General features: G+C 40.5%; 1 protein-coding gene across 6 annotated transcripts in view; it reads left to right on the forward strand.

Annotated features, from left to right (window-relative positions):
• SNTG2 (syntrophin gamma 2) overlaps positions 1–24,497 on the forward strand; it is a 349,056-nt gene that overhangs the window by 289,352 nt on the left and 35,207 nt on the right. For all 6 annotated transcript variants that reach the window (XM_077309803.1, XM_077309812.1, XM_077309826.1 and 3 more), the window contains one exon: positions 21,204–21,275. In XM_077309803.1, the coding sequence (XP_077165918.1) occupies positions 21,204–21,275 (72 nt within the window). The remainder of the gene's footprint in view (positions 1–21,203; positions 21,276–24,497) is intronic.

Consider the following 24,497-nt stretch of genomic DNA (forward strand, 5'->3'; position numbering starts at 1 on the left):
TCTTCTTGGGGTTGTGTTTCTTTTAAAAGTTGATTTTTACAGTTCTTTCTTTCAGTTTTCAGTTTTACAGTTCTTTATTTGAGTTTTATAGTTCTTTATTTACAGTTCTTTATTTTGTTCTGGGGGCACTGTAGCTGTTGGTAGCTGATGTACTTGTTGTAGTAGGTCGCCAACTTCGGGTACTGTTGTTCTGCTCTGGTTTGCTGGCCTGGGGGGGCACTGTTTGGATCTCCTGCCAGAGCTGTTCTCACAGAGCAGTTCTGTCAGTGCTCTCTCAAGGTGTCTGGCATCAAGTGAGGAAGGGAGAGCAATTGTAAGCGGCTTTGAGACTCCTTTGGTTAGTGAAAAGTAGGGTACAAAAACCAGCAGCTATTCATCCTCTTGACTTTTCTGTATTTGTTGGGAGGGAGGCTGGATGGGATGGGAGAGCCTGTGATGACGGAGCATGGATTAAGCGCTTAAGCCACCCTGTAAATTTACCAGTAGCTGCTGCATTTCCCACCCTCAGCTTATATGCAAGTCAATAAGTTTGCCCAGATTTTGTGGCAAAATTAAGGGCCTCGGCTTATATGCAGGTTGGCTTATATGCGAGTATATACGGTACAATGAAAAATAGAAATTCTGTCATGCCTTTTAATTATGGCTTTCAGGCCCTTTGGGAAAAATCTGAAGAAAAATAACTTAATTTATCCAAATGTTAGTCTCTTAAGAAATAGTCATACTTAGTGTAATTATGTTTGTGCAATAACCTGACCAAATTATAGAGTAGTTCATGCATGAACAGTGTGGTATAATGGTCAAGAGTGGTGAACCAGGTTTGATTTCCTAGTCCTCCGCATACAGCCAGCTGAATGACTGTGGGCTTGACATAGCCCTAATAGTGCTGTTCAGACCAAGCAGTCCTGTCAGAGCTCTCTCAGCCCCACCTGCCTCACAAGATGTCTGTTGTGGAGAGAGGAAGGGAAGGCCATTGTAAGCCGCTTTGAGACTCCTTTGGGTAATGAAAAGCAGGGTATAAAACCAACACTTCTTAATTTTAATTTTAAAAATCCCTTTAATTTTTCCTGCTTATTAGCTAGACTCTCATAACCTCATGCTCAAAACAATTGTTGGTCTCTAAGTTGCTACTTGATTCAAATCTAGCTGTAATCCTACAGACCAGCACAGCTACCCTCTGGAACTATATAGCAGTCATGGGAATCGTTTTGGTTGATAGGGATTGTGGAAATAGCTCTCTGCAAACCACAGAGTAAATACCATTGTTCAAGTTAATACAACATGTGCATAATCTAGTCACAGAAAGAACATTCATATCATCAACTCAATTCACATTATTATTACTATTACTATTATTATTCAACTTTTATACTGCCCCTCACTTTACATCTCAGAGCAGTGTTCCCCTGCTACTCATCTAGCACTGAATGATAAAGTCATGTGCATGCCCTTGTTAACTAATTTGAAAAATATGAGGTTTTCATATATAAATATAAAATAACTACAGGAAAAACCAGGGGAGAAAATCTCAAAGACAAAGACAAGAACATCCTCAGTACCAGTCGTTGTAATTGCTCCGCTGTCAATACGTGCCCTAGAAACCTAATATTCCTTCCAGAATTGATATGTTCATTTCTTTTACTAATTCTTAGCATTGCTAAGATGAAATCATTTGTGCATAATCATATTGTCCATATTAATGAATTGTTGGCCTATAAACACATTGGTCATTTTGATCGGTATACTTGCATTGTTTTACTTACATTTTTTAAAAGTTATAAAACACTGTAAGCACCCAAGCAGGCAGGGTTGCCAACTCTTTGATACAAATGAATACATTGAAATTAAGTTGGGCTACCAGCCCAACAATTGATCTCCAGAGCGCAGAGACCAGATCCCCTGGAGACACTGCTGCTTTGGAAGGGGGGTCCTATGGTATTATAGCCTTACTGAATCCCTTCCCCTCCCAAAACTCTGCCCTTCCTGGGCTCAGCTCACTAAGAATTCTCCAAATTGGAGCTGGCAATCCTAAAATGGCATGAAGGTAACTTTCACTGCCAAATAATAGCCCAGTAAGTCTTGATGCCAGATTCCCCCCCTTCCAGATTGTTGACAGCCTTATCAGCAGGAGATGCACATTGATTATTAATTAAAAACCTGAATACTTTTGTGTCCTTAAGTAAGTCTCTGATTCAGAGTTTTCCGTTGGCTATTTATGTGTTTGTTATTATTATTTATTATTCAACTTGCATACCACCCCTCTCTGCAAACAGGCTCGGGGCCGTTGACAACAGTAGGATAAAGCAATCAATAAAACGGTTAAAACAGAATAAATTATTAAAATTAACAGTTAAATTATCGACAACTAACAAAGACTCCCCCCCCCCCTGCCAATCCATCTGGCTTGCAGTGCTAGCAATATGTGCCAGCAGAGGAATGAGAGGAGGGAAATACAGAAGAGGAGGGAGGACAGGATGATGTTAAACTGCCCCAGGGCAGTCCAGACTCAACCATAGGCCAGGCAGAAGAATGCTGTCATACAGGCCCTGTGAAACTGTGATAGCTTGTCAGGAGAAACAAAACAAAAATAAATAAATGCACAGACCCCGGTCCTACCTTGGCCAGGTGCACTGTGAAATGTGAATGCATAGGCTGTATGCCCAGTGCAAATGCCTGACCTAATAGCAATACTTTCCTCTATTTTAGCAGCTTCCAGTATTGTAGGATAGACAAAGCAATGATACCAGTACAGGTTTTCCCTATTCTTGGCCTTCTCTAAATATACAAGACTGTATCAGGCCTTAGACTGAAGGAACCTTCCTTGCAACCTTCCTTCAAATAGGTGCATTAAGTTGAAAGAAGGTATCAGGCTTTGCTTTGGAGTGATAGGTTGCAGAAAGCAGTTTCTAATATTTTCTTCTGCTTGGATCTGCTTAGCAGAAGCACCAGATCAAAGCTTGCGAGGACTCTTCCTAAAGTCTTTGGTATGTTTTAGATGTGGATGATATGGAAATGAAAATCATTGATATACCGATCCCTCAAAAAAAAGCCTGTCGTACATGCTAAACTTTTTTCCTTTTAGGTTTTGAAAGACATCTGGACAAAGTTTACTTTTTGTTGGAAGGGTTTTTTGGACTGGCAAAGGGATGTGTGCCAGCTTTCGCTATAAAAACGTACTTTTGATGATTTTTGTCCCTGAGCTTTAGTGATTTGCAGAGGATAGCAAGGGAACAAACTTTAAAAACTACAGCTGGCTACTGGTGAGAGAGGAAGGGGCCAGAAATGGGAGAAATAATGGTGTGACATCACTTCAAGTGAAGTCCCAGAACAGTTATCTTATTGCTGGAGTGATGGTGATGCAATGCTAAAATTTGGACAGAACTCTTAAGTGAAAACATAGAGTTTTATCCAAATCCTGGAGTGTCACAGTAGCAACATGTGACTGATGTGAGATCACTTCCAGGGATTTGTTGGAAGTGGTGTTGTGCCATTGGTCAACAGTGCTTTTTCAGACATCCTTCCCACCAATGGGTAGAGGCTGGGAGGTTTTCCTGCTACCAGTTCACCATGCTTTCCCGCTGCTTTTAGTTCTGCAGGGTAGCAAACTAAAAATATTGACATTCGTTTTCTCTAAAACCAGCTTCTGTTTCTCCATTTCAGTGAAGGAGAGCATTCTTCATATGCATGTCTTTGCATATATAGAAATACGTTCTGGTACATATTTTCTGGGAAACTTTTTTCCCCGTCAGCCTTGCAAACTGATGTCAAAGGAGCCCGTCTCACAAAGATCAGCACATTCATGAAAGTTGAATTATAGGGACAAAGCCGAGTATCCGCATTGTCAATCTTGATGGGTTAAACCACTTTTTTTTAAAAAAAGCTAATCTATTATTCAAGAATTGTATGAATACTTCAGCAAAAACATTAAATGGAAAAGAAAGTCTTAATCCCTTGATCACAATGGTGCCTTTATAGCAAAACTGACATCTCAGAAAGGTTTAATCTATCTGCTCAGGGTGCATAGTCTTTGTTAGGATTGGTTTGGGACTTTATCCAGGAAATCTATCCTTCTATGCATGAGAAATAAAATGTGTAGAATACTATCAGGAGCATGCTTTCAATCAGATCAACAGATAATTAACGGTTTTAAATATCCTGAAAGCTTTTCTGTACTTATAACAGAATTAAACATTACCTTGCATTTTTACCTAATTTTAGGAATGGTCACTTGCGGTTTGAAGATTCAATCTTTCTGAGTTTTCTGAGATCTCCACACAATTCAGCTTACTCAAGAGAAGTGTTGGCTAAGTAGAGGAAATCGTGACTTTCAAATCATCCTCTGCATGGCTAGTTCCCTATTTAGACATTACAACTCTCTCTTGCTGCAACATGTTGATGCATGAAGGGTCACTGATAGACAAAAGTTTTCTTATGCATCACCTGGGGCTTATGTACCATTGTACCATAGTTGGGCATTGTAAAACTGTCCAGTGATGTTAAGGAATTAGGAAAGAAGTCAATATGAACACTAGCCACGTGAAAGTTAGCATCAGGTTTTTCTCTCAACTGGTCAATATCTATTTAATCAGAGGATTTCCACAAATCCCTTTTGTAGCTCATGAATGTATCTGGAGCCTGAATCCCCAGCCAATGTTCTTAGGAGGAGTGTTGAGCAATGGTACCATGGATGGAGAGAGAAGTTAGCTTCTGAATATAGGATCTGAGCATCCAGGAGGAAGAGGTTGGCCATCTCTGCTCTAATGGCTCACAATAAAGCGGTTCTGATTCTAGAAACAATTTGGACTTCAAAACAGTTTGCCTGTTTCAAAATTAAACTGCAACTATGAGTTTTCACCCTGTTTCAAGACCTGTATATTGTAATGGAAGAGGAAATTTTGTATGCACATCCTTTTCTGTGTGTAGATTTGGGTTCAGAGAAAGAATACAGGGAGAAATCCCTGGAATGGTGCTGGCAGAGTGGCATCACTAATGTGTCAGGCAGCAGTCTCAGTGGCTGGCTTGGGCTGCACTAAAGGAAGCCAAGTGGTGGACAGCCAGTCCCCACCCTCAGTGCTGGTAGTATGGCAGTGGCAGTCGGCAGCCCTGGAGCAAGTACGATGCCAAACTGACCGCCCGAGGCCTTCTCCCCCAGCACATTTTGTTCCCACAGATTTTCTGTCTTATACCTACAGACCTTTGACATTAAAAGACACCCCGGTGAACGACTCAACGAAGCTTCTTATGCACTTCCTACCTAATCACTTATCCTCCAAGTGGGGAAGGAACAGGACCCTTCCTTTATTTCCTCTAAAACAGTGCTTTTGTTGTTGATCATGTCTACAGTTACTGGTACCAGACACCATGCAAGGTGCTAGAGTGGTTGGACATGAAGGAGATTTTTTTAAAGGTTTGTTCCCATAAAGCAGCTCAGAAAGGAGCAGCTCTGCTGGGTGACTGTAGCTACCCTCACATTGAATGGGCAAACATATAATTGAATCATGCTGTAGAAATGAGATTCCTTGACATCATAAATAAGCTGGTCACAGAACCAATGGGAGAAGTAGTAATCTTGGATTTGGTTCTGACTGGGGCTTGAAATCAGGCAAGGAATGTAAGCAATTTTGTATCAGTTGGAAACAGTGACCACAATAGGGAATAGTTAAAATGGATCTTACATGTAAATACAAATAGTCAAATCCCTAGAGAATGTGTGGAAGCTATTTAAAACCAAATTAACTGAAGCATAGGAAAGGCACTGCCAGGTCTAAAATGAAGTCTGTAGGATTAACAACTCAAGTCAAGGAAGCCATAGAAAATTTTAAAAGATTTATTTTTAAAAGTGGAAGGTTTGCCCCAATGAATTGAACAGAAGGGAGGAGAAGGTATTGCAAAAAAAAGTATAAGTTAATAATCATGCATGTGAAAAGAGAATTGTTGCTAAAAGCATCAAGACAACGATAAGAATTTCTTTTTTAATTAGTTAATATTTATTGATTATACACACACACACACACAAGATTATCATTGATTAATTGATTCTCTTGACAGATTCATCCCCCCTCCCTCACCTCCATTCGATCATTGGTTAGTTTGATAGTCCACGAAGAGCTGCCACTGCTTCTGGAATTCATTTTCCGGTTGGCTATTGACTAATACTGTCAGTCTCGCCAATTTAGCAAAGTCAGATAGCTTTTCTAGCCAAAGTTCTGTCATAGGTATCGTCTTCATTTTCCCGTTTTTAGCCAACAGTATTCTGGCTGCCATTGTAGCATAAAAAAATAATACTCTTGCCTGTACGGCAGAGTGTCCGGAAAGAAACTTAGTAACCAATACTCAGGTTTCATTACAAACTTAATTTCTTCAAATATATCATGCACAGGAAACAGGCTAGAAAAGTAGTTGAGCCTTTGGATGACTAAAGAAGAAAGGGATTGCTAAAGGAAGATGGAGAGAAGGCAGACCAGCTCAATTAATTTTTTTGGTTCTGTGTGGGACTTGTACTCAGATCACAGATACTCTTTTCGGGAAAATCTGAAGAACTTAACCAAAGTGAGGTATTGAGACTTGGAGTTTTAGACCTAAGGGGGAAATTAAAAACCAATCAGTCTCTCTTTTAACTTTTAATTATTTTTACATGCAAATATATGTCCAACAAAAAAAATCAGTAAGATAAGCACACATTACATACAGCATTTTAGGTAACAATTCAGTGAAAGAAGTAGAATATGAATAATTAATCGCTGCCTTAAAAATAAGTCTAGATCCTGTCAGTATATGCCCAAAGATTCTTAGGGAGTCCAAATGTGAAATTATTGATCTACTAACTAGTATTTGTAAACAATTTCTAAAATCAGTCACTGTACCGATCACAGGGGTTTTTAATGGGTGTCTAAAAGGGAACTAGGGTAAAGGAGTGAGTGAGTGAGTGAGTTTTCAGCTAGACACCCAGAAGAAGTTCCTGACAGAGCAGTTCCTCAGTGGAATAGGTTTGGGAGTGGTAGGTTCTCCTTTTTGGAAGTTTTTAAGCAAAGGCTAGATAGTCATCTGACAGAAACGCTGATTTTATGAACTTAGGCAGATTGTAAGTGGGTAGGCAGTTTCATGGCCAGCACAACCTATCAACCTATCATTCTTCTGTATACACCATTGACTTTAACAGTCACCTTGGAAATACATGGTTAATTATAAGAACAATGAGGCACTTGTAAACTGCGCTGAAGAATATGGGTTGCATCTCATTTTTTATGCTAAAGACAGGGGTGATATGATGACTGTCTTAAAATGCTTGAAGGGCACCTTCAGATCAACAGCATAGATTAGTTCAATCCTGATTTTAACATTCATTTCATCTGACCAGAGAAGTCAGCCCTTGCCTATATCCAGATTTGTTCTAGAAGCTTCTCTTACAGTCAACATTAACTTGAAATCCTTGAGGTAGGAATCCAAATCCAAGTTATCAGGTCTTTTCCAAGACGATGATGTAACTTTAAGAGGCCAAACTAGAAAGGTTTTAGAGAAGGTCTCCAACACATAATAACTTCTGCAGATTTTTTGTGGCTATTATTTCTCTGACCAAAAGGAACGTTCCTTGAGGATATCAGAAAGAATAGATTCTGGAGCAATCGGAGTGAGAAGTTGTATCAAAATTTCCTGGACAGAGTTACTCCATGAACTCAACACTGCATTAAATCAGATAGTTGGCCTGACTAGTATTGGTATTCAGAGTTCCAAAGGATCGAGACTTTACATTTTAAAAAAAGAACTCCAGATTTTGAAATGCACCTGCCCTGAAAACTGTGAGCTCTCAGAGGATTTCAGTGCTGATGAAATTTCCAAGGCACTGAAGGACAAAGACTGGACTAAGCTTTGACTGCATCCATAATGAGTTCCTGATAACAGAGGCATGTTCACTAAGAGGAGCCTCACAAAGTTTCTCACTGACATCATGAGAACTGGAAGACTCACAGGGCAATTCAAGAAAGCAACGATAGTTGCTATTCTGAATTCCGGAAAACCAAAATATCTGGTGGAAAGTTATATACCTATTTCCCTTCTGAGCTCCCATTATAAACTCCTTGAGAGGCTAATACTGGAAAGCATCAGTGACAGTATTAACAAATGTGTCTTTATAGAGAAAGCAGGATTTAGACCCCCGTGTAGTGTGAAGATTAGATTCTAACAACTTTCATTGTGAAAGGGTATCAGCAGTGTCTTAAGACAGTAGTTTTCATTGATATGACTGTCACTTATTATGTAGCCTGGAGGGATGGTCTGCTGTACAAGTTTTCCCCAGCAGAACATTATTTAGAGTCCTTAATATACTGAATGATATAACTTTCCAAATAATTATGGGTCAATCAGTCAGCAAGCAGAAGATATTGAATAATGGTCTACCCCAGGGTTCAGTCCTCACTCCATTTCTTTCAATCTTTATATCTGTCATGTTTTCAAGATTATCTACATAAAATTTGCTTATGTCAACAACATGTTGAATACAGTAAGGAAACACAGAATTATTCAGGATGGTAAAAACTGAGGCTGACTATGAAATAAACTACAATGGGTGAGTAAACAACAATGTGGGAAATGATGTTCATTATGTATAAGTGTAAAGTGATATATATTGGAACTAAAAATCTCTAAATACTGAACATCTCTTACCTTGAAAACCCCACAGCATCACCATGTCAGCTGTGACTTGACAACACATTCCAGCCACCACCATGATATTTACAATTAAAAATGTGGGAAGACCTTTCCCCCATTCTCAGAAAATTCTTATAGCATGGAAATAATAGAGCAGCACTTCATTGACAGCTTTTGCTTCCAACTAATGTTAATTATTTCCCTATTACAGTCCAAAACTAACCAATCAAAATGACACAACATACTATGCAGGCTTTCATGTTATCTTGTACAATGTGTTCTGATATTTTGATGTTTCTGAATTAAAGATACCTCATAGCTCTTGCTTGTTCTATGGACAAGCATCGCTGTCCAATTTGTTTGATATTACAGATTTTCCACATTGATGATAATTAAGAAATTCTGGAAGAAGGGTATTTATAAGCATCCATCTGTGGAGGACCTGTCCCACTATGTTTTGGCTTGCCCGCTGTACTCCGAACCCAGGGGCAAATTCCTTGCCAAGTTATTACCAAACTCACACCCTATTTCTGACTTTGGCAAAGTCACCTATCTGTTATCAGATGTCGACCCCTATATCTCATAAAGGGTGGCACTTTTCGCTCTGACTGCCAGGAAGATCCGAGCCAAAGCATTTTTACAGGAGTCTCCACCTTGATACACCATTTTTTCCCTCGTGTTGTAACTCAATATTTACAATTTTATATACACAATATTGGAGAAATATTGTTTTATTCGTATTTGTACCACATTGTTTTAATTGTGCTTTGTAATGGCCTTTGGCTATATGCAATAAATGTTAGCGTATCGCATTTATAAGCAGGGCCCAATAATAGCAGCACACTTGACAGGGTCTCAGAATGAACTAGAACTTTGCAAAAATTAAGTTTGGAAATTAATTTGGAAACTCTTATTGAACATATGACGCTTTCTTATACCAAATCAGATCATTGAGCCATCAAAGTCAGTATTGTCCATTCAGACTGGCTGCCACTCCCCAGGGGATCAAACAGAAATCTTTTACATCACCTACTGACTGACTCTTTTAACTGGAGATGCCAGGGATTGAATCTGTGACATTCTGCAAGCCAAGCAAATACTCTATCACTGAGCCACAGCTTTTGTTCTGTTTATTCAAGCAAAGCATCTGAAGTATTTCTATGGAAGCAAAAAAAAAATTAATCTAGCAAATTGTCTATGGGATGTGTGTGTGGGGGGGGGGGCGCTTAATAAGTCCTGCAGTGAATTCAAAGAACAGAATAGCTTCTAAATAAATATTCATAAGCTTTCGGTCTCTCCACTAGCATTTAAGTGGCTACAATTAAAATCTCGATTGTATAAATCTTTTATTTTCCCCACAGCTCATTGATAAAGAAAGAAAAGAGTGGAAGCATAAAGATTTCTGAAGAAATTCCTCCCTTTGCAGGGCAGCCCTTAAGCAAGTGACATTCTTCTGAGGGCCAAGTTACATGTTATGTTGGCCATGGATCCAACCCCTGGCCACCTACACCATTTTAGAAGAAAATTTAAATGGGTAAGAATTGCTGTTTGGGCACTGGAAAAGAGATAGTGGGGGAAGATCTCCTGGTGCTGCTACAGCATGGGCCTCATGGCAATCTTTAAATGGCTACATTTTCCTTTACAAGGGCATCATCAGACACGGATTGGACTTGTGGCCTTCATAACGTGTAGTCTGACTCTAAATCAATTTAATTAAATGAATTAGGGGGATGCAGCTAAGCTTAACCTACCAGGTACATAATGCGTCCAATTCATTTATGGTGCCAGTGAACTAACAAATTCATTTTTCTACCCAATTTATTTAGCATTTTTATTTAAGATAATGTTAATCCAATGTGTGCAAAATATAATCTATGATTTTATCTAACGTTGTCATGTGAGGTTTTAGTTGAGCTGCATTACTGAGTTACTTAGTTGCATTTCTGTCACTCAGACTTCTAGAAGGTATATATATCGGTATTCAGACTGATGTGATGTTAAGAATGCACAATCTAACTAGTTTGGAGTTATCAGGATTTGTTTTACCTCTGGGTGCCATGGCTAAACATGACAGGCTCCATTAAAGACATCAAAGATATCGCTGTAGGAATTAAGCTGCTCTTCAGGTTTTGAGCAGGTGTAAGTTTTGGCAATTATTTCTGATCGTAGTTGCTCAAGAGGCTAATTAGAGGCTGAAAAGTTATGTTTTTGTCTTGTTGCTGGCAAGGTCTTTTGAGCTGTTGTCCTCTAGACATTATCATCATCATCATGTTAAATAAAACAGCAAACACAATGTGATTACTGAATATTCTCAATCAGCTATTCGTAGGGTTTCCCACTTCTTATTCATTTTAATTATGTTTACTGTTAGAAGTTTACAAAATAGATGACAACAGTGGACTTTTGGGATAATACGATTAAAAAGGAAAAAAAAAAAACAACCCCAACAGTTTGCAAGAGTAAACCAGTAAGGTAAAGAGCTGAAACTTCATCCTGATGAATGAGGGTTGAAGCTGGGTTACTCTTATTCATGAATAGCAATGCAATATTAAAGTACTACTATGAAATTAGATGTTCTGCTAGATGCCACACATGAAATACCAGATGCCCTTAACATTGGCAACGTCTGGGCGAAACCTGGAATTCTCTGAGTTCCAGCTGATCTCTGCAAAAATGACAGCTTCAGAGAGCAAACTGTATGGCATGCCATAGATTCTAAATGAAATCGCTCCCCTCTGCAGGCACTGCCTTCAAATTTTCAGGAATTTCTCAGGCTGGAATTGGAAATGCTAGATGCCCTCATTCTGTATTCCATACACACACACACACACACGCACACACGCACGCACACACACACCCTGTCTACTTCCTCCCTAGGAAAAAGGTCGTGCATGTTAGGGGTATCTGTGCTGCAGCACTGGAAACAGAGTTTGACACCATTGTATTGCTTGAATAGGGAAGTTAGAAAACAGCATTCCCCTTTTCAAGAAAAACGTATAATGAGCATCAGGCACAGTAATTTCTTCTCAGTGGTGTCCAAATGAACTCAGCAGCAATTGGGCTTTAGACACAGCACATGCACTATTTCCACACGGAGGCGGCCAAGGCGTACTGCCTCCTAGTTATAAATCGGCACCTGCTTACCGCACGGTTTCTGCCTGACAGGACTTTCTTCTTGTTTTATCCCCCAGTCTTGTCCTGGGTTTTTGCTTCCTGACAAGTCATGTGGTTGAGCGGAAGTCATCACAATCCACTCCCCCCCCCCGATTTTGGCTTGTCAATCACTGTGACGTGGTGTCAGCCACCAATCAAGTTTCAGTACCAGAGTCTCGCATCCTAGTGCCCCCCCAACATAGAAAAATAATACCAAAAAAATCAAGATACTTGTAGCAACGCAGAGCCACCGCAACATAGAATGATTTAAAGTTAGCCAAGCAATGTTTTTATGTCCTCCTCCCTCTCTTTGCAGGGAGCTCAATTTGCGAGCAGTGCAGCAGGGCAAAGGGAAAGGCAGCAGGGAAGATGGCAGGGAATGGCTCGGGCTTTGCTAGTGCGAGCAGTTCAGAGGGGTGAGGGGGAAAGCGGCAGGGTGCCCCGCCACTTTTTCTTGGCTCCGCACTGTGGCAGCACAGCGGGGCATAGGAAATAGTGGTGAGGCAACCCACCTCTCTGCCTTGACTCCCTCCCACATGGTCAGGCTGCAGTCCCTTAAGAAAAAGAGAGAAGAAAGGAAAACACGTCTCTCCCCCTCAGCTCCACCTAAGCATGAGTCAAGCAATGCATACACAAGTGGACTGGGTGTAATTTCATTACACCTGGAACGATGTAGTAATGCAGTTCCTGCCTTTTACACACACAAACACACAAACACACAAACAAGATTGCCTCTACAGAAGTTCCAGGGAGCAGGCTCCCTTGCCGACCCTGTAGAAGCAGGCTTAGAAAAAAGTCCTTTAAAAAAAGGGTTGGGGGAGGAGGATGGAAGTGACTTTCGGGGAGTGGGTGGGTAGTTGGGAGGGCGAGGAAAGGGACAGCCCTTCCTGACATTCCTGCTGTGACTTGCTGCTTGTTGTCTCCCACAATAAAAAAGGGAGTGTAGAGATTTATCCACATTCCCTTATCACCGGGCAATGACCAGGCAGAGTCACGTCAGCCCCAGGAAAGCCACAGGAGGGAGGCGACATCATCGGGAAGCCTGAATTAACTCCATGAACAAAGAGAGGGTGAACCGAGGAAAATTACTTGTGCAGAAATGGTCACAGGCTGTTTTTTTATCAATCCTTAATGAAAAGTGTCTCAATAAGCCTCTTCTTAACTGTTGAGGCAATAAAGCTAATCATTCAATATGCCCCTCCTTCAAAATAGCCGATTGGGGTTCTTAGTGATTAGCTGACCACAGCTGTGTGTACACAGCTCAGGTCTTTGGTTCAGTCACAACAGTGACATAAGAAACATATGAGCCATTTTGTTTAAAAAGTTATACTGCCTTTTAGAAAGAGGTGTTTAAAAGCATCCAGCAATCCTAAATATAACAGTTTGTCTATTTTTTTAGCCCCCTCTATCCTTTATACATCCATTATAATTTATTGGATTTGTCACATTGGCAGCAGTGCAAAAGTGTGTCATAGCAATATAGGAGCTACAATGCTTGTTCCATGGATGCAAAACTGATTTGGAAAATCAAGAAATGTTCAGGAACTGGGCGTGCTGTTGGCCCCTTTGGTCAAAGTAAAAAGATGGAAGTCCTATTGAACGCTGCATTCCAAGTGTTGAATCCCAAAGCAGCTGCCCAAATTGGGAGCTATCAGTGTTTAGAAATAGGACTGAACTTAAAATTAGCAGTCAAAGGATAAGATGATAGGTTCTGTTACGAATGATAAAGTGGTGAAATGGCAAGAAGCAAAGAGTAGGAATAAACTGACATGTCCCGCAGTGGAGGGAAGTAAGCAGTGAGGTCTTGCAAGGATTGGAATTGGGGCTGGTACTGTTAATTTATTCATCAATTAGGGGCAAAGCCTGTTGTACCACAGGATACAATGGGCGTTAGGAGCTCCAGGTAGGGATGCTGGGCTAGATGGACCACTGTTCCAACAGGGCTCTTTTTATGTTCTTATGTTCTTAAAAAATCTCCATTTTATGAAAGTCACAGTTACCATGCATATTCGCAGCTAGAATGCTTTTTCCTCTGTTCCATATTTCCACTTGTTTGTCCCATCATCATTTGGTTACATGAGCCCATAATATAGCTGAATTGTTAATGCACAGGCCCCCAGCTTGTTCATTTGGGGGGCACTCATGGAATTTCAAGAATGGGTGTCACTATAAAATGGCTCCTATGGACAGAGAAAGTAAAAGGGCCACACCAGGCACCGTGAAATGAAAATAAGGCCAAGGCTGATGGTAGAAGTGAAGGAAACAAGACTTTATTACTCAATTAAGAATTTCCTGTGTATTTCTCCAACAGGCTTCCTCAGAGGAATCTGTAATACCATACACAGATATAATACTCGGTACCCATAATTGTGTAACAATGGTTATTTAGTTAAAATCATGCAAATAAAAATTTGTTTTAAAAGTAAAATTGCAACTTATACAATGTAATATCAACTAGATAGAAAACCATTAAGTATAATTGGACAAAGGAAAACAAAGGAGACAATCATGAAATGGCTACCATGGGAACTGTCAGCAATCACAAAATGTTGGGAGGTTGCAAATGCAAGTACATTTCTACAATGGAGGCAGCTTTTTTCTGAATGGGTGATTTTTGAAGACACAAGGGTAATGCTTCCTTGGTCTTTCTGAATTACCTCCTATTCCAGTGAGGTGGAAGGAAGCCAGGACTAGCTCTTTGCTTTGCAGAAAGACATTTTGTTAAAGAAGCAACAGGGAGTGAGGAAACCTTGGGAATCAGTGGTCTGTGGCAACCTATATGGTATTGCTGTTGATGCAACCTCGGGTATAATAAAACAACAGATGCTTTCAAATGAAGTCATGTGGGTTGCAAGAGCCAGTCTAATCAGAAAGCCATATGAACATGTAAAGCTCAAGGGATTCTGTGGTGATGGACAAGAAACAGGAGGTGTCAAGAGAATAAGAGGCTGGTGAAACAACATGGCAAACACATCAATGTGGGTATCTCTGGGGTAATTCCTTTGCCTGTGTTGAATGTCTTGGTTACAGGAACAGCCCAATCTATAAACAATTTATTGTTGTTGTCAAATGCAATTTCACAGGGGTTTCGAAGCAGGAGACATTCAGAGGTGGCTTGCTGTTGTCTGCCTCCACATCATGATCTTAGTATCCTTTGGTGGTCTCCCATCCTTTGAGGATCTGATGAATTCAGACTAGCCTGGGCTACCCAGGGCAGGGCATGCCTCTTGACTATATTCCCCCAATTATTATTATTATTAAATTTATATCCCATGCCGGGTGATAGAATAAAAACATGAACCCCATTCAACAGTAACAATAACCCCCCATGGAACAACAAGATGGATGGAAAACTCTCTAATTCTCCCCTCCAAACAGCCTCCGTGGATGGGGTTCCCAGATGTAAGTGCGTGGACCTGATCTCATGAAGTATCAGTTTTAAAAATTGTGTGTAGTTTAATTTCAATATCAAGCAAAGTATTATAAATTTTCAACAGAAGACTGCTTGCATTTTATTGAGATAGTGCTTCAAATAATGCGAGACATCTAAAGGAAAGGCAAGCTTGCATAGTAAGAAAGCTTTCGGTCTGCTGAACTGGGAAAATGTACTGGATATATCTCTGACCACATTTTTCCTTAACAGACTCAAATGAGAGTACACTGTTGTTCTAGATGAAATCCAGAACACAGTGTCCTTTATGACAGTGGTCCCCAACCTTTTTATCACCGGGGGCCGGTCAACACTTGACAATTTTACTGAGGCCTGGGGGGGGGGTAGTCTTTTGCCAAGGGATGTCGCCACCGCCACCTGAGCCCCTGCTCCTCTTACTTTCCTGCCGGTGCCCCTGACTTCCTGCCACCCACTGGGGAGCGATGCCAGCAACGGTGAGCCGGTGGCAGATTAGCAGGGCAGCCCCCAGGGAGGAGGATGAGGATGAGCCGCAGCCCAGTACCGACTGATCCACGGACCGGTACCAGTCCCCGGGCCGGGGATTAGGGACCACTGCTTTATGAGATTTAGTTATCTCAAGGGAGGTTGGTGTTCTTTCCCACAATGGTACATCCAAAGGTACCTCAGTAAAACTCTATTTCAGAAACTGCTGTTTCTTTTCAGGAGGACAATCATGTAAGTTTATCTGGACAATAGTGTAATTTTAGACTGGGAATTGAAAGCCACACTTTGTCCATCTTTCAGACATGATCTTGCTTAGAAGGTTTTTTTCTCCTTCTTATCCTACATGAAGATCAAAAGAATCTTCTGTAGGTTTCTTAGGCTACTGTTGGAAAGCAATATTTGCACATTAAAAATAAATCACTTTGGGGAACACCACCATCTTTAAAGAAGTAGTTTTTTCAATAAATATTGACTGTAAAAGCTTCTAAAATGGAATCATAGGCTGTATCAGAGGGGCATAACTGAGAATTTACAAATTTTCATTACCATTTGGGATTATTATCCCCAAATATTTAACTTTGTGCTTTTCTCTATTTTTATCAGCTGTAATGGGCAATCTAAAGGTAAACTGGACAGTTTCGTATTACTTAAAAGTATTTCAGAATTATTGAAATTCAATTTCTAACCAGCCACATTCCTGTAAGATTTTTTCCCCAAAGCATTACAGCAATATCCACTGCATCAGCAAATATCTTGGCAACTCTCATCACACTATTTCTCTTCTTGACATTCCTCAGTGGTTGTATCCCAGTTGTTTGCCTTGAAATTTGCTTTGTGGTTTAACTCAAAGTTATTCACAGGGTTACTTTTTGAGAAATGTAGCTCATGTTTTGGTATCTTGTGATTTATTTCAGAATTTCTTAGCCATTCCACCCTTCTGGGAATCTTCAGATTCATCTCAAAACATTGATTCATGTAGAATTTCTAACTGTAACTGAGATGGAATCGGACAGGACATAAAAGATGGAATTTGTCTAACATGTTAATATAGCTTTGTGAGATTCAGTGTTCAGGATATTTACACTGGCCTTAAACATTAAAAATGGGGAGGAACCCAGAAAGTTAAGAAAAAATATTATTCTTGACATTTTCTTATCCTTTCCAGCTATTTCCTATTGCCTGGAAACACAATTCTTATTTTTGTTTTAAGGAAGAATCTGGTGTACCAATGCCCTGGATACTATTTTATAGTTAGAAATGATGTGACAGTTCTAAGGAAGAAGACTGCTAATATTGTCAATTTTTCTTTTAGGTAACATTTCTTTTTGTATCATGAGCATTTTGCTGTATGAAAGCCTGTAAAATGTCACTCATGTTCCAATGATGACCTTACACAATGGGATACACAGACAGTTCCAACATAGCTTTCAGTATTATCTTATTTTCCCCCTTTTGTAATGCTCGGGATAAAACACTCCTAAGTATACTGGTGCCCTTTGTGATCTATCATCCCCTATCATTGTGGCTGAAAAAAGGCATGCAAGGCTGAAAGAAAAAAACATCCTGAACACAATGGTTGAGGTTGATCGGCTGAAGCTTAGTGATAAAGGAGGGTCACTGATATCCATTATTGCTCTGACACCAAGAGCTAAAAGGCAAAGACTAACATCATGCAAAAGGAATGCAAACCTGTGGGGCATCTGTGGCTTAAAGTCTAGGGTACAGGTTCCCATTTATCTAAGTCAAATCATGTGGATTTTAGGCCCATGCCATTCCTTTAAGTTATGTTTATTTAAATGTAGTGCTACTTGGTGCCTTTTTCTTTTATGTATCTTTAATTGAAGAAATACGACACTGATTTCTGCTGGGCTTGCAATCCCTTGTTTGGAATATGATTCTATGCTAGATATCAGTCCTGTTGAGCTGGCATTCTCACCATGGCACTGGATACTGCTGGACACTCTGTACTTTGCACTGGTTCTGCTGGACTTGCACAATTTCCAGCTGCAGATATTCTATAGCTTGATCTTGGTCGTATTGCGTTTGTAGTACTGCACTACCACTGGTTCTGCTGGCCACATTACACTGGTTCTACTGGAGTTGCAAAAATGCCTCCCGCTTCAGTTTCTACTGCAGAGATTCTCTGGGACTCTGATTCTGTTCTGCTAACATTTTATTGTCCTTGCTTCTCTTGTTCTTATTTGGGAGGGGGCTGCAGGATCTTTTTGACAAAGTATGGCTGTTTCTTGGCAAGTTCTAAAAGAGCCAGCTTAGTGTAGAGGTTAACAGTTGCAGCTTTTAATCTGGAGAATCAGGTTTGATTCCCCACTCCTCCACATGCAGCCAGCTGGGTGACCTTGGGCTCCTCACAGTGCTGCTAGAAGCTGTTCTCATAGAGCAGTGTCTGTCACAGCTCTCTCAGCCTCACTTACTTCACAGGGTGTCTGTTTTGCGGAGAAGAAGGGAAGGCGATGGTAAGCCGCTTTGAGATGACCTTAGGTAGTGAAAAATGGGATAGAGAAACCAACTGAAAATGAGTATAGTGGGAATTTTCTAATCATAGGCATACACTCAAGCAATCAGGATCATATCAAGTACACAACTTGTACTTATAATAAAATGCCTATAATAAAATGTCCATATTTAGTTGGACAATGTACACTACCTTTGAAGGAAAGGGGGCTAGAGAAAGGGCATCTGGGCAGCTAATAATCCAAAAAGGTAAGCTTGGAGCGACATAAAACAGGAGGGTATGAAGCCCCCTCCCCAGTGTTGCTTGCTAAGATTAGAAGCACAGATAGAAAACCAGAGGGCCACTAAATGGAAACTTCTGAAGTACCAAATAAGGGTTGTAGACCAGCAGAAATATCATCTGCCGGTAGATTCTGTCAGTTACAGGCAAGAATTTGAACAGAATCTTGGGGAAAGGAGGAGAATCCAGGTGTCCATCCTGGAAACTTTTCCAACTGAGGAAAGGAGGTTTTGAAGCAAGGAGGCATATTAGTGGTCCATTTTTATATTCTGTGGTTATGCTAGGCTGGGTTTTTAATGCTACATTTTGATTTTTTTATTCTGTAAGCAATTTTGGGAAGCTTCAGGAGAGGCAGCATAAATATATGCAGTATTGGTTACCTTGTTAATATGTGGAGTGCCATAATTAGCTGTCATGTTTCCATGTGCAAAGAACACTTCATTAGTTGGGAAAGCTGATGTATGCTCATTACTGGTCTAACTGCCCTACTGGAGTTGGTCTGGATCTATCTCATTAGCAAGTTTTATGATGAGAGTTGGAAGGGGCCATATAGGCTATCTAGTTCGACCCTCTGCTCAATTCAGCATCAACCGAAAGCATCCAGGATAAGTATCTGTCCAGCCGCTGCTTGAAGACTGTCAGTGAGGGGTAGCTCACCACCTCCTTAGGCAGCGTGTTCCACTGCTGAACTACTCTGTCTGTGATGGTTCTGACTGCTGAACTACGCAGACTGATTCTTCCTTCATTCTACCATTTTCACTATTTATATTGTAAATGAAGACTTGCAAATTCGGGGTCCCTATGATGAAGGTGAATGGAAAAACCTCAGTATGGGTGCTTGATAGCAACAGTGCCCTTTGATCAGAGAACAAGTGTAGACCATTTCCACATGATGAATTTGCTCCTGGACAGCCTCTAATTGCTGATGGGTTTTAGTGCCCCCTCCGCATGACATCGCCTGCATCCCGGGGCTGTCCAGGTGCTGGCTTGCATTTTGCCCAGATTTCCCTTGGTGAGCAACCAGTGAGCATCCCATTGGTGAGCAACCAGTGAGCAACCAGGGGTAAGCCTGTATGGAGGGGGATAGGCACGATATTCTCTGCAGCATTGTCCCACCTTCACACCTGCTCTCCCCTCTCCATTTCCTGCTCAGAGTAATTTTTTTAAATGGTGTGGTCCATAGGATCTTCTGCAAAGTGTCCACTGTCTTTTTGGGATCAGGCAGGCAAAAAACACAGCCCCGTTTCTGTTTTCTGGAGGTGGGGAGTGAGCTGGGTAAGGGGAGGGGCGGGTGATCAAGCAGCTTTCTCCCAATCATACAGGAGTCTGAGCACTTTGTTTTTAAGCCAACCATTTTCCAAGAATGACTTTTTGGGCACCAGTTACCATGTTCAGCATCTCAGAAATCCACCCAGACATAAAGTCCAAAAGAACACAAATCCCAAAAGGGGGGGGATGCTGTATTGTTCTGACTTTTCTCCATAGCAACGCGGCAGTGTTGATTTTTATTAGAATGCATCAGTGTTGTGGCATTACCACATAGCAATGTAAAAGTGCCTTTAAAAAGAAATTAATTTGGGGGTTGGAGGGGAAAGAAAGTTTCAGTTCATGAGGGAACTGCTGTGTTGTGATTGGTGTCTTGCTGTGAGGAGCCAAGGAGCAGGGGGAGAAGTTCGGCTTGTTTTCCCTTGCAGCCTCATTGGGAGGCAAAAAGCCGAGGTGGGGTGGGAGGGGTCTCCTGTGATGAGAGCTGCAACTGCAGGGTTGACCATTCCACGTTTGCAAGCAGAAGGCCACATACGTTTTACCCCTTTGCGGGGAAACAGTCCTAATATCACTCAGTTTTTGAAAGAAGTATGTGGAATTCACCTGGTGGAATGAGCTCCCAGAAAAGCTAAGGGCCCTGCAGGATCTACCAGCTTTCCGCAGGGCCTGTAAGACGGAGCTCTTCCGCCAGGCATATGGTTGAGGCCAGGGCAGCTCTCCCACTAATCCATCAGAGGATCCCCTCCAATATTGAGATCTCTAACATCGAGATCATTGTTAGATCTATTGTATTGGTGCCACCCTCTTCTGAATATTATTCTCTCCACCAGACTGAACTAAGATCAGAATTGTGACCACTGCTGCTATATGTTACATATAACTTTTGCTGATGTTAATTGGGGTTTTTATGGGGATTTTATTGTGTTTTAACTATTTATGTTGTAAACCGCCCTGAGACCTATTGGGAGAAGGGCGGTCTAAAAATTAAATAATAATAATAATAATAATAATAATATAATAATAATGTATATTAATGTAGACAGTGTGTGTACTTAGTCTTCAATTCAATTAGCAAACGAAGAAAGAATTAAAAGAAAAATTAGCAGGAGACTGAGAAAATATTTGGGCAGCATAAATATGGCCATTTGTGTTTTCCACTTTTCTTTGGGGGAAAACTAAGGCCTAGCCTCTAAAATTAAAAAGCTCTACCTCTAAATATATATTGAATTGTTAGAATAAAAAAATATAATTGTTACCCATTTATTGCCAAAATTTGGGGACCCATATGTTATTACTATAGTTTTTTTTATTTAGTTTATTACATAAATGTTACTACAAGGCCTGCAGTAGCAGAAATATAATGGTGTTGACGGTACACACATCATTAACAATTTTAAATAAAATGACCAACATAGAACAAAAAAAATACTGAAATTTCATGCAGGCTTTTAAATTCTCCAAGTATGTCTAACAATGTTTATTTTGTTATTACAGGTAAGCACGTTAGATTGGGTACGAGCTGAAAAAATGTATAACCTCTGTGAGGTTTTATTTAAAGTTCACAAGGTAGGTCACCAGTAAGTTATAGAGTATATATGACTTTAGCATGAAAGATTGTTTCTCTATAATTGAAACAGAATCAGTGGTACATATAGACTAACCACACTGAACAAAACATTACTATCATGTCTTAACAGTGAACTGTTACATTTATCTGTATAGACTGTAGATGTTCAACTGGCTTAAACTGATCCAATTTGGTGAAACTCTTACCAACTGATTTCCAGCATGTGGTTGGGAAGTGAGATCAAGCACTCCTTTCATCCCAGCCTGGTGCTCTTCTCCATTTCTAAGTAGCAAAACATTCTAGTTAAGTTTCAGGTATCTTTTCAGAATAGAATATCAAGGAACAGGACCGAGAAACTGAAATATTCTAACTCAGTTTCAGGTATCTTCAGTGAAAAGAATCTCAAGTAACAGGGCTGAGAAACTGGAATATTCTAGTTACGTTACAGGAATCATCAGTGAAAAGAATCTCAAGCAACAGGAATGAGAAAGATCCCTGCTGAGACTCTTCATCATTGATGCAGAGTAGATACAGTAGCTAATACTGCTAGCTGGACAATCTCGTGACACAGTATAAAGCAGCATCATATGTTCATACATCCATGGATCGGCATAATATTTGAGAGGAGGCCATAAGCATATTATATCCGATATTCATAGTGCTACATGTAAGCCTACATACACACGTGTACCATATACAAACATTGATGTCATATGATTTCTGATGATCCCAGAGCTGGGTGACTGGGGATAAAGACACCTTGTTGATCTCATTCAGACCTCAGCCAAAGCCATTTGTTCATCACATCCTCTTTCCCACATGACCTATATGTCATAAATGGAGGGAGGACCCTGGTAATTGCCTTTTATATTGTATTTGTATTTTTAATTTCCAATAATAACTTTAAATATTCTTTAGTAAACATTGAAGATCTAGCTAATTGTGTCCTTTTTTGAAATATAGATGTTCTTTTCCTTATTTGTGTTGAATTAGCACTCAGTTTTTTCTCTTAATATTCTGGTCAGATTAATCTCAAGAACAAATCATTCCTAAAGCAAATTCCATGGCTATGTTTCTATTTTGAGGGGAAGAAAACAGGTGTGGGGGGGGGGAGAATACTCTTCCAAATGAGAATACCCAAGACCCAGTCCTTTATGTTCTTGACTTCTTAATAAATGAATACTTAATTGTCAGTCCCGATGAATACATTAACTGAAACACAAAGGCTTAAATGTATGACTCTAGCCTCTGTTCTGTTGACATTTCAGTATAAACGATAATGAAGGAAACGTAGAGCAAATCAATTAAATAGGAGTAAACTTAATTTGGGGAAGAGATTAAAGCTTCTCCATTACCAATGATAAGGCTCAGCTTGCTCTCAGAAAATATCCCTGAGTTATTTTTATAAGCAGACTTGTTATGGCATAACAAAGAAAAAAACGTTTACATTTTATAAAATCTACACATTGGATATAGTTTTTAAAAATTCAATGTCCCGGTCCACAGATACATGAGTGCAACAGAATTGCTCCCTAATGTGTTTTCACTGCAGAGTTGGAGGTAATTTTTAGGATACGGGTGTTAGAACTGGTATTTACATGGAAAAGATTAGGATGCTGAGTGGTGAGGTGGTCGAGTATATTTTCCCTATTCAAACTTCAGGTAGCAAAATACATTTTAAATACTCCCCTGCATTAATACACCAACACACACAAACATACACAGAAACACACATACACACATACGTCAACAATTAGAAAACAAGCATGGAAGGAAAAAGCCAGTCTAGAAGAACATTTCTCCTCCCATTGCTCTTTTGTTTCTTTACCAAAAAGGAGTGCTGACAAGGGTGGACATTGAGAAGATAACCTTCCCACCTATCAGCTGAAGTAATATAGTCAACTCAACAACCTTGGGATTCTACCACATCATTCCCACTACATTGGACTGTATACATACACAATACTGTAGCCCGGGGATTCCCAGCCAGGTGTCTGTGGGCCCAGGGGTTTGAGGGAATTCTGAAGGGGGTCCACAGCCTTTCCCCTCCTGCCTTAATGGATTTGATCACAAGCTAGGGTCCCAGCTGCTTCCATTGCTCTCCTACCCACCCCCCCCACCCACCCACCCCAAGCACAATTGAATTCTTTGGGGTTTTCTGCTCCTAGGATGTGGTGGAGCCAGAATGCCTATTTCTGCATCACGTTGCCTCCTGTCTCTCCCTCCTCAGTCCTCCTCGAGCCTGCCTGTCACTTCTGGAGGTTGTGACAGGGAGGCATGGCTAGCAGATACCACTTCCGGGGCTCCTAGAAGCCTGATACCACTTCCGGGGCTCCTAGAAGCCTGAAAAATTATTTCAGGTTGAAAAAGGCTTCTGTAGCCATTTTTGTTTCTAGACTATGGGACATTGGTGCAACCATATAACTGACGGGACTCTTTTCATTGCTTAACATTTTTTCCAGGTCTTAGCTCTGCCCATAATCAATATGTAATTGTTGAGATGTTTTTTTCACGTTGGTTCATCATTTCTTTCCCACCTAGAGAATTATCACAGGTCATGGCCTTGCACAATATTTATTCGACCGCTTTAATCTTTCCAGTTATCCCATCAAGATTCTTACAGTAGCTAGCAATAAATTAAAACTCAGATAAAATACAGTCTAAACAAACATGAACCCCCTAGCCCTCATACATATATCTAAAATAATTAAATTGGCAAGCACCCAGTCAAACAAATCTATTAGGAAGAAAAATCCCTACACATCTTGAACAAATTCCACAAACTAGCCTGATGCCTTGTCTAAATAGACACTGGGTCGATTTTGGGATAAGAATATAAGAAGAGCTAAATTGGATCAGACCAAAGCCTATCAAGTACAACCATCTCTTCATACACTGACCAATCAGCTAATTCTAGGAAGCCCACAGACAGGAAGACTACAACAGAATTATTCTCCCTGTACACCCCAGCAACTGATTTAAATAGTACCTCTGGTGCCTTCATGATTAGTAGCCATTGATCGCCCATTATTCCATGAATTTGTCCACTCATTTAAAGCCTTCCAGGTTGGCAGCCATGACCACATCCTATGGCAGCAAGTTCCCCAAATTAATTAAATGTGAAGAAGCGCTTCCTTTTGTCTGTCCTGAAGCTCCAACCCTTCAACTTCAGTAGAGAGCGGGGGGAAATTTCTCCCTGGTCACCCTCTCCAAGCCGTGTA

Source organism: Paroedura picta, chromosome 1 (genome assembly GCF_049243985.1).
Source record: "Paroedura picta isolate Pp20150507F chromosome 1, Ppicta_v3.0, whole genome shotgun sequence".
NCBI lineage: Eukaryota > Metazoa > Chordata > Lepidosauria > Squamata > Gekkonidae > Paroedura > Paroedura picta.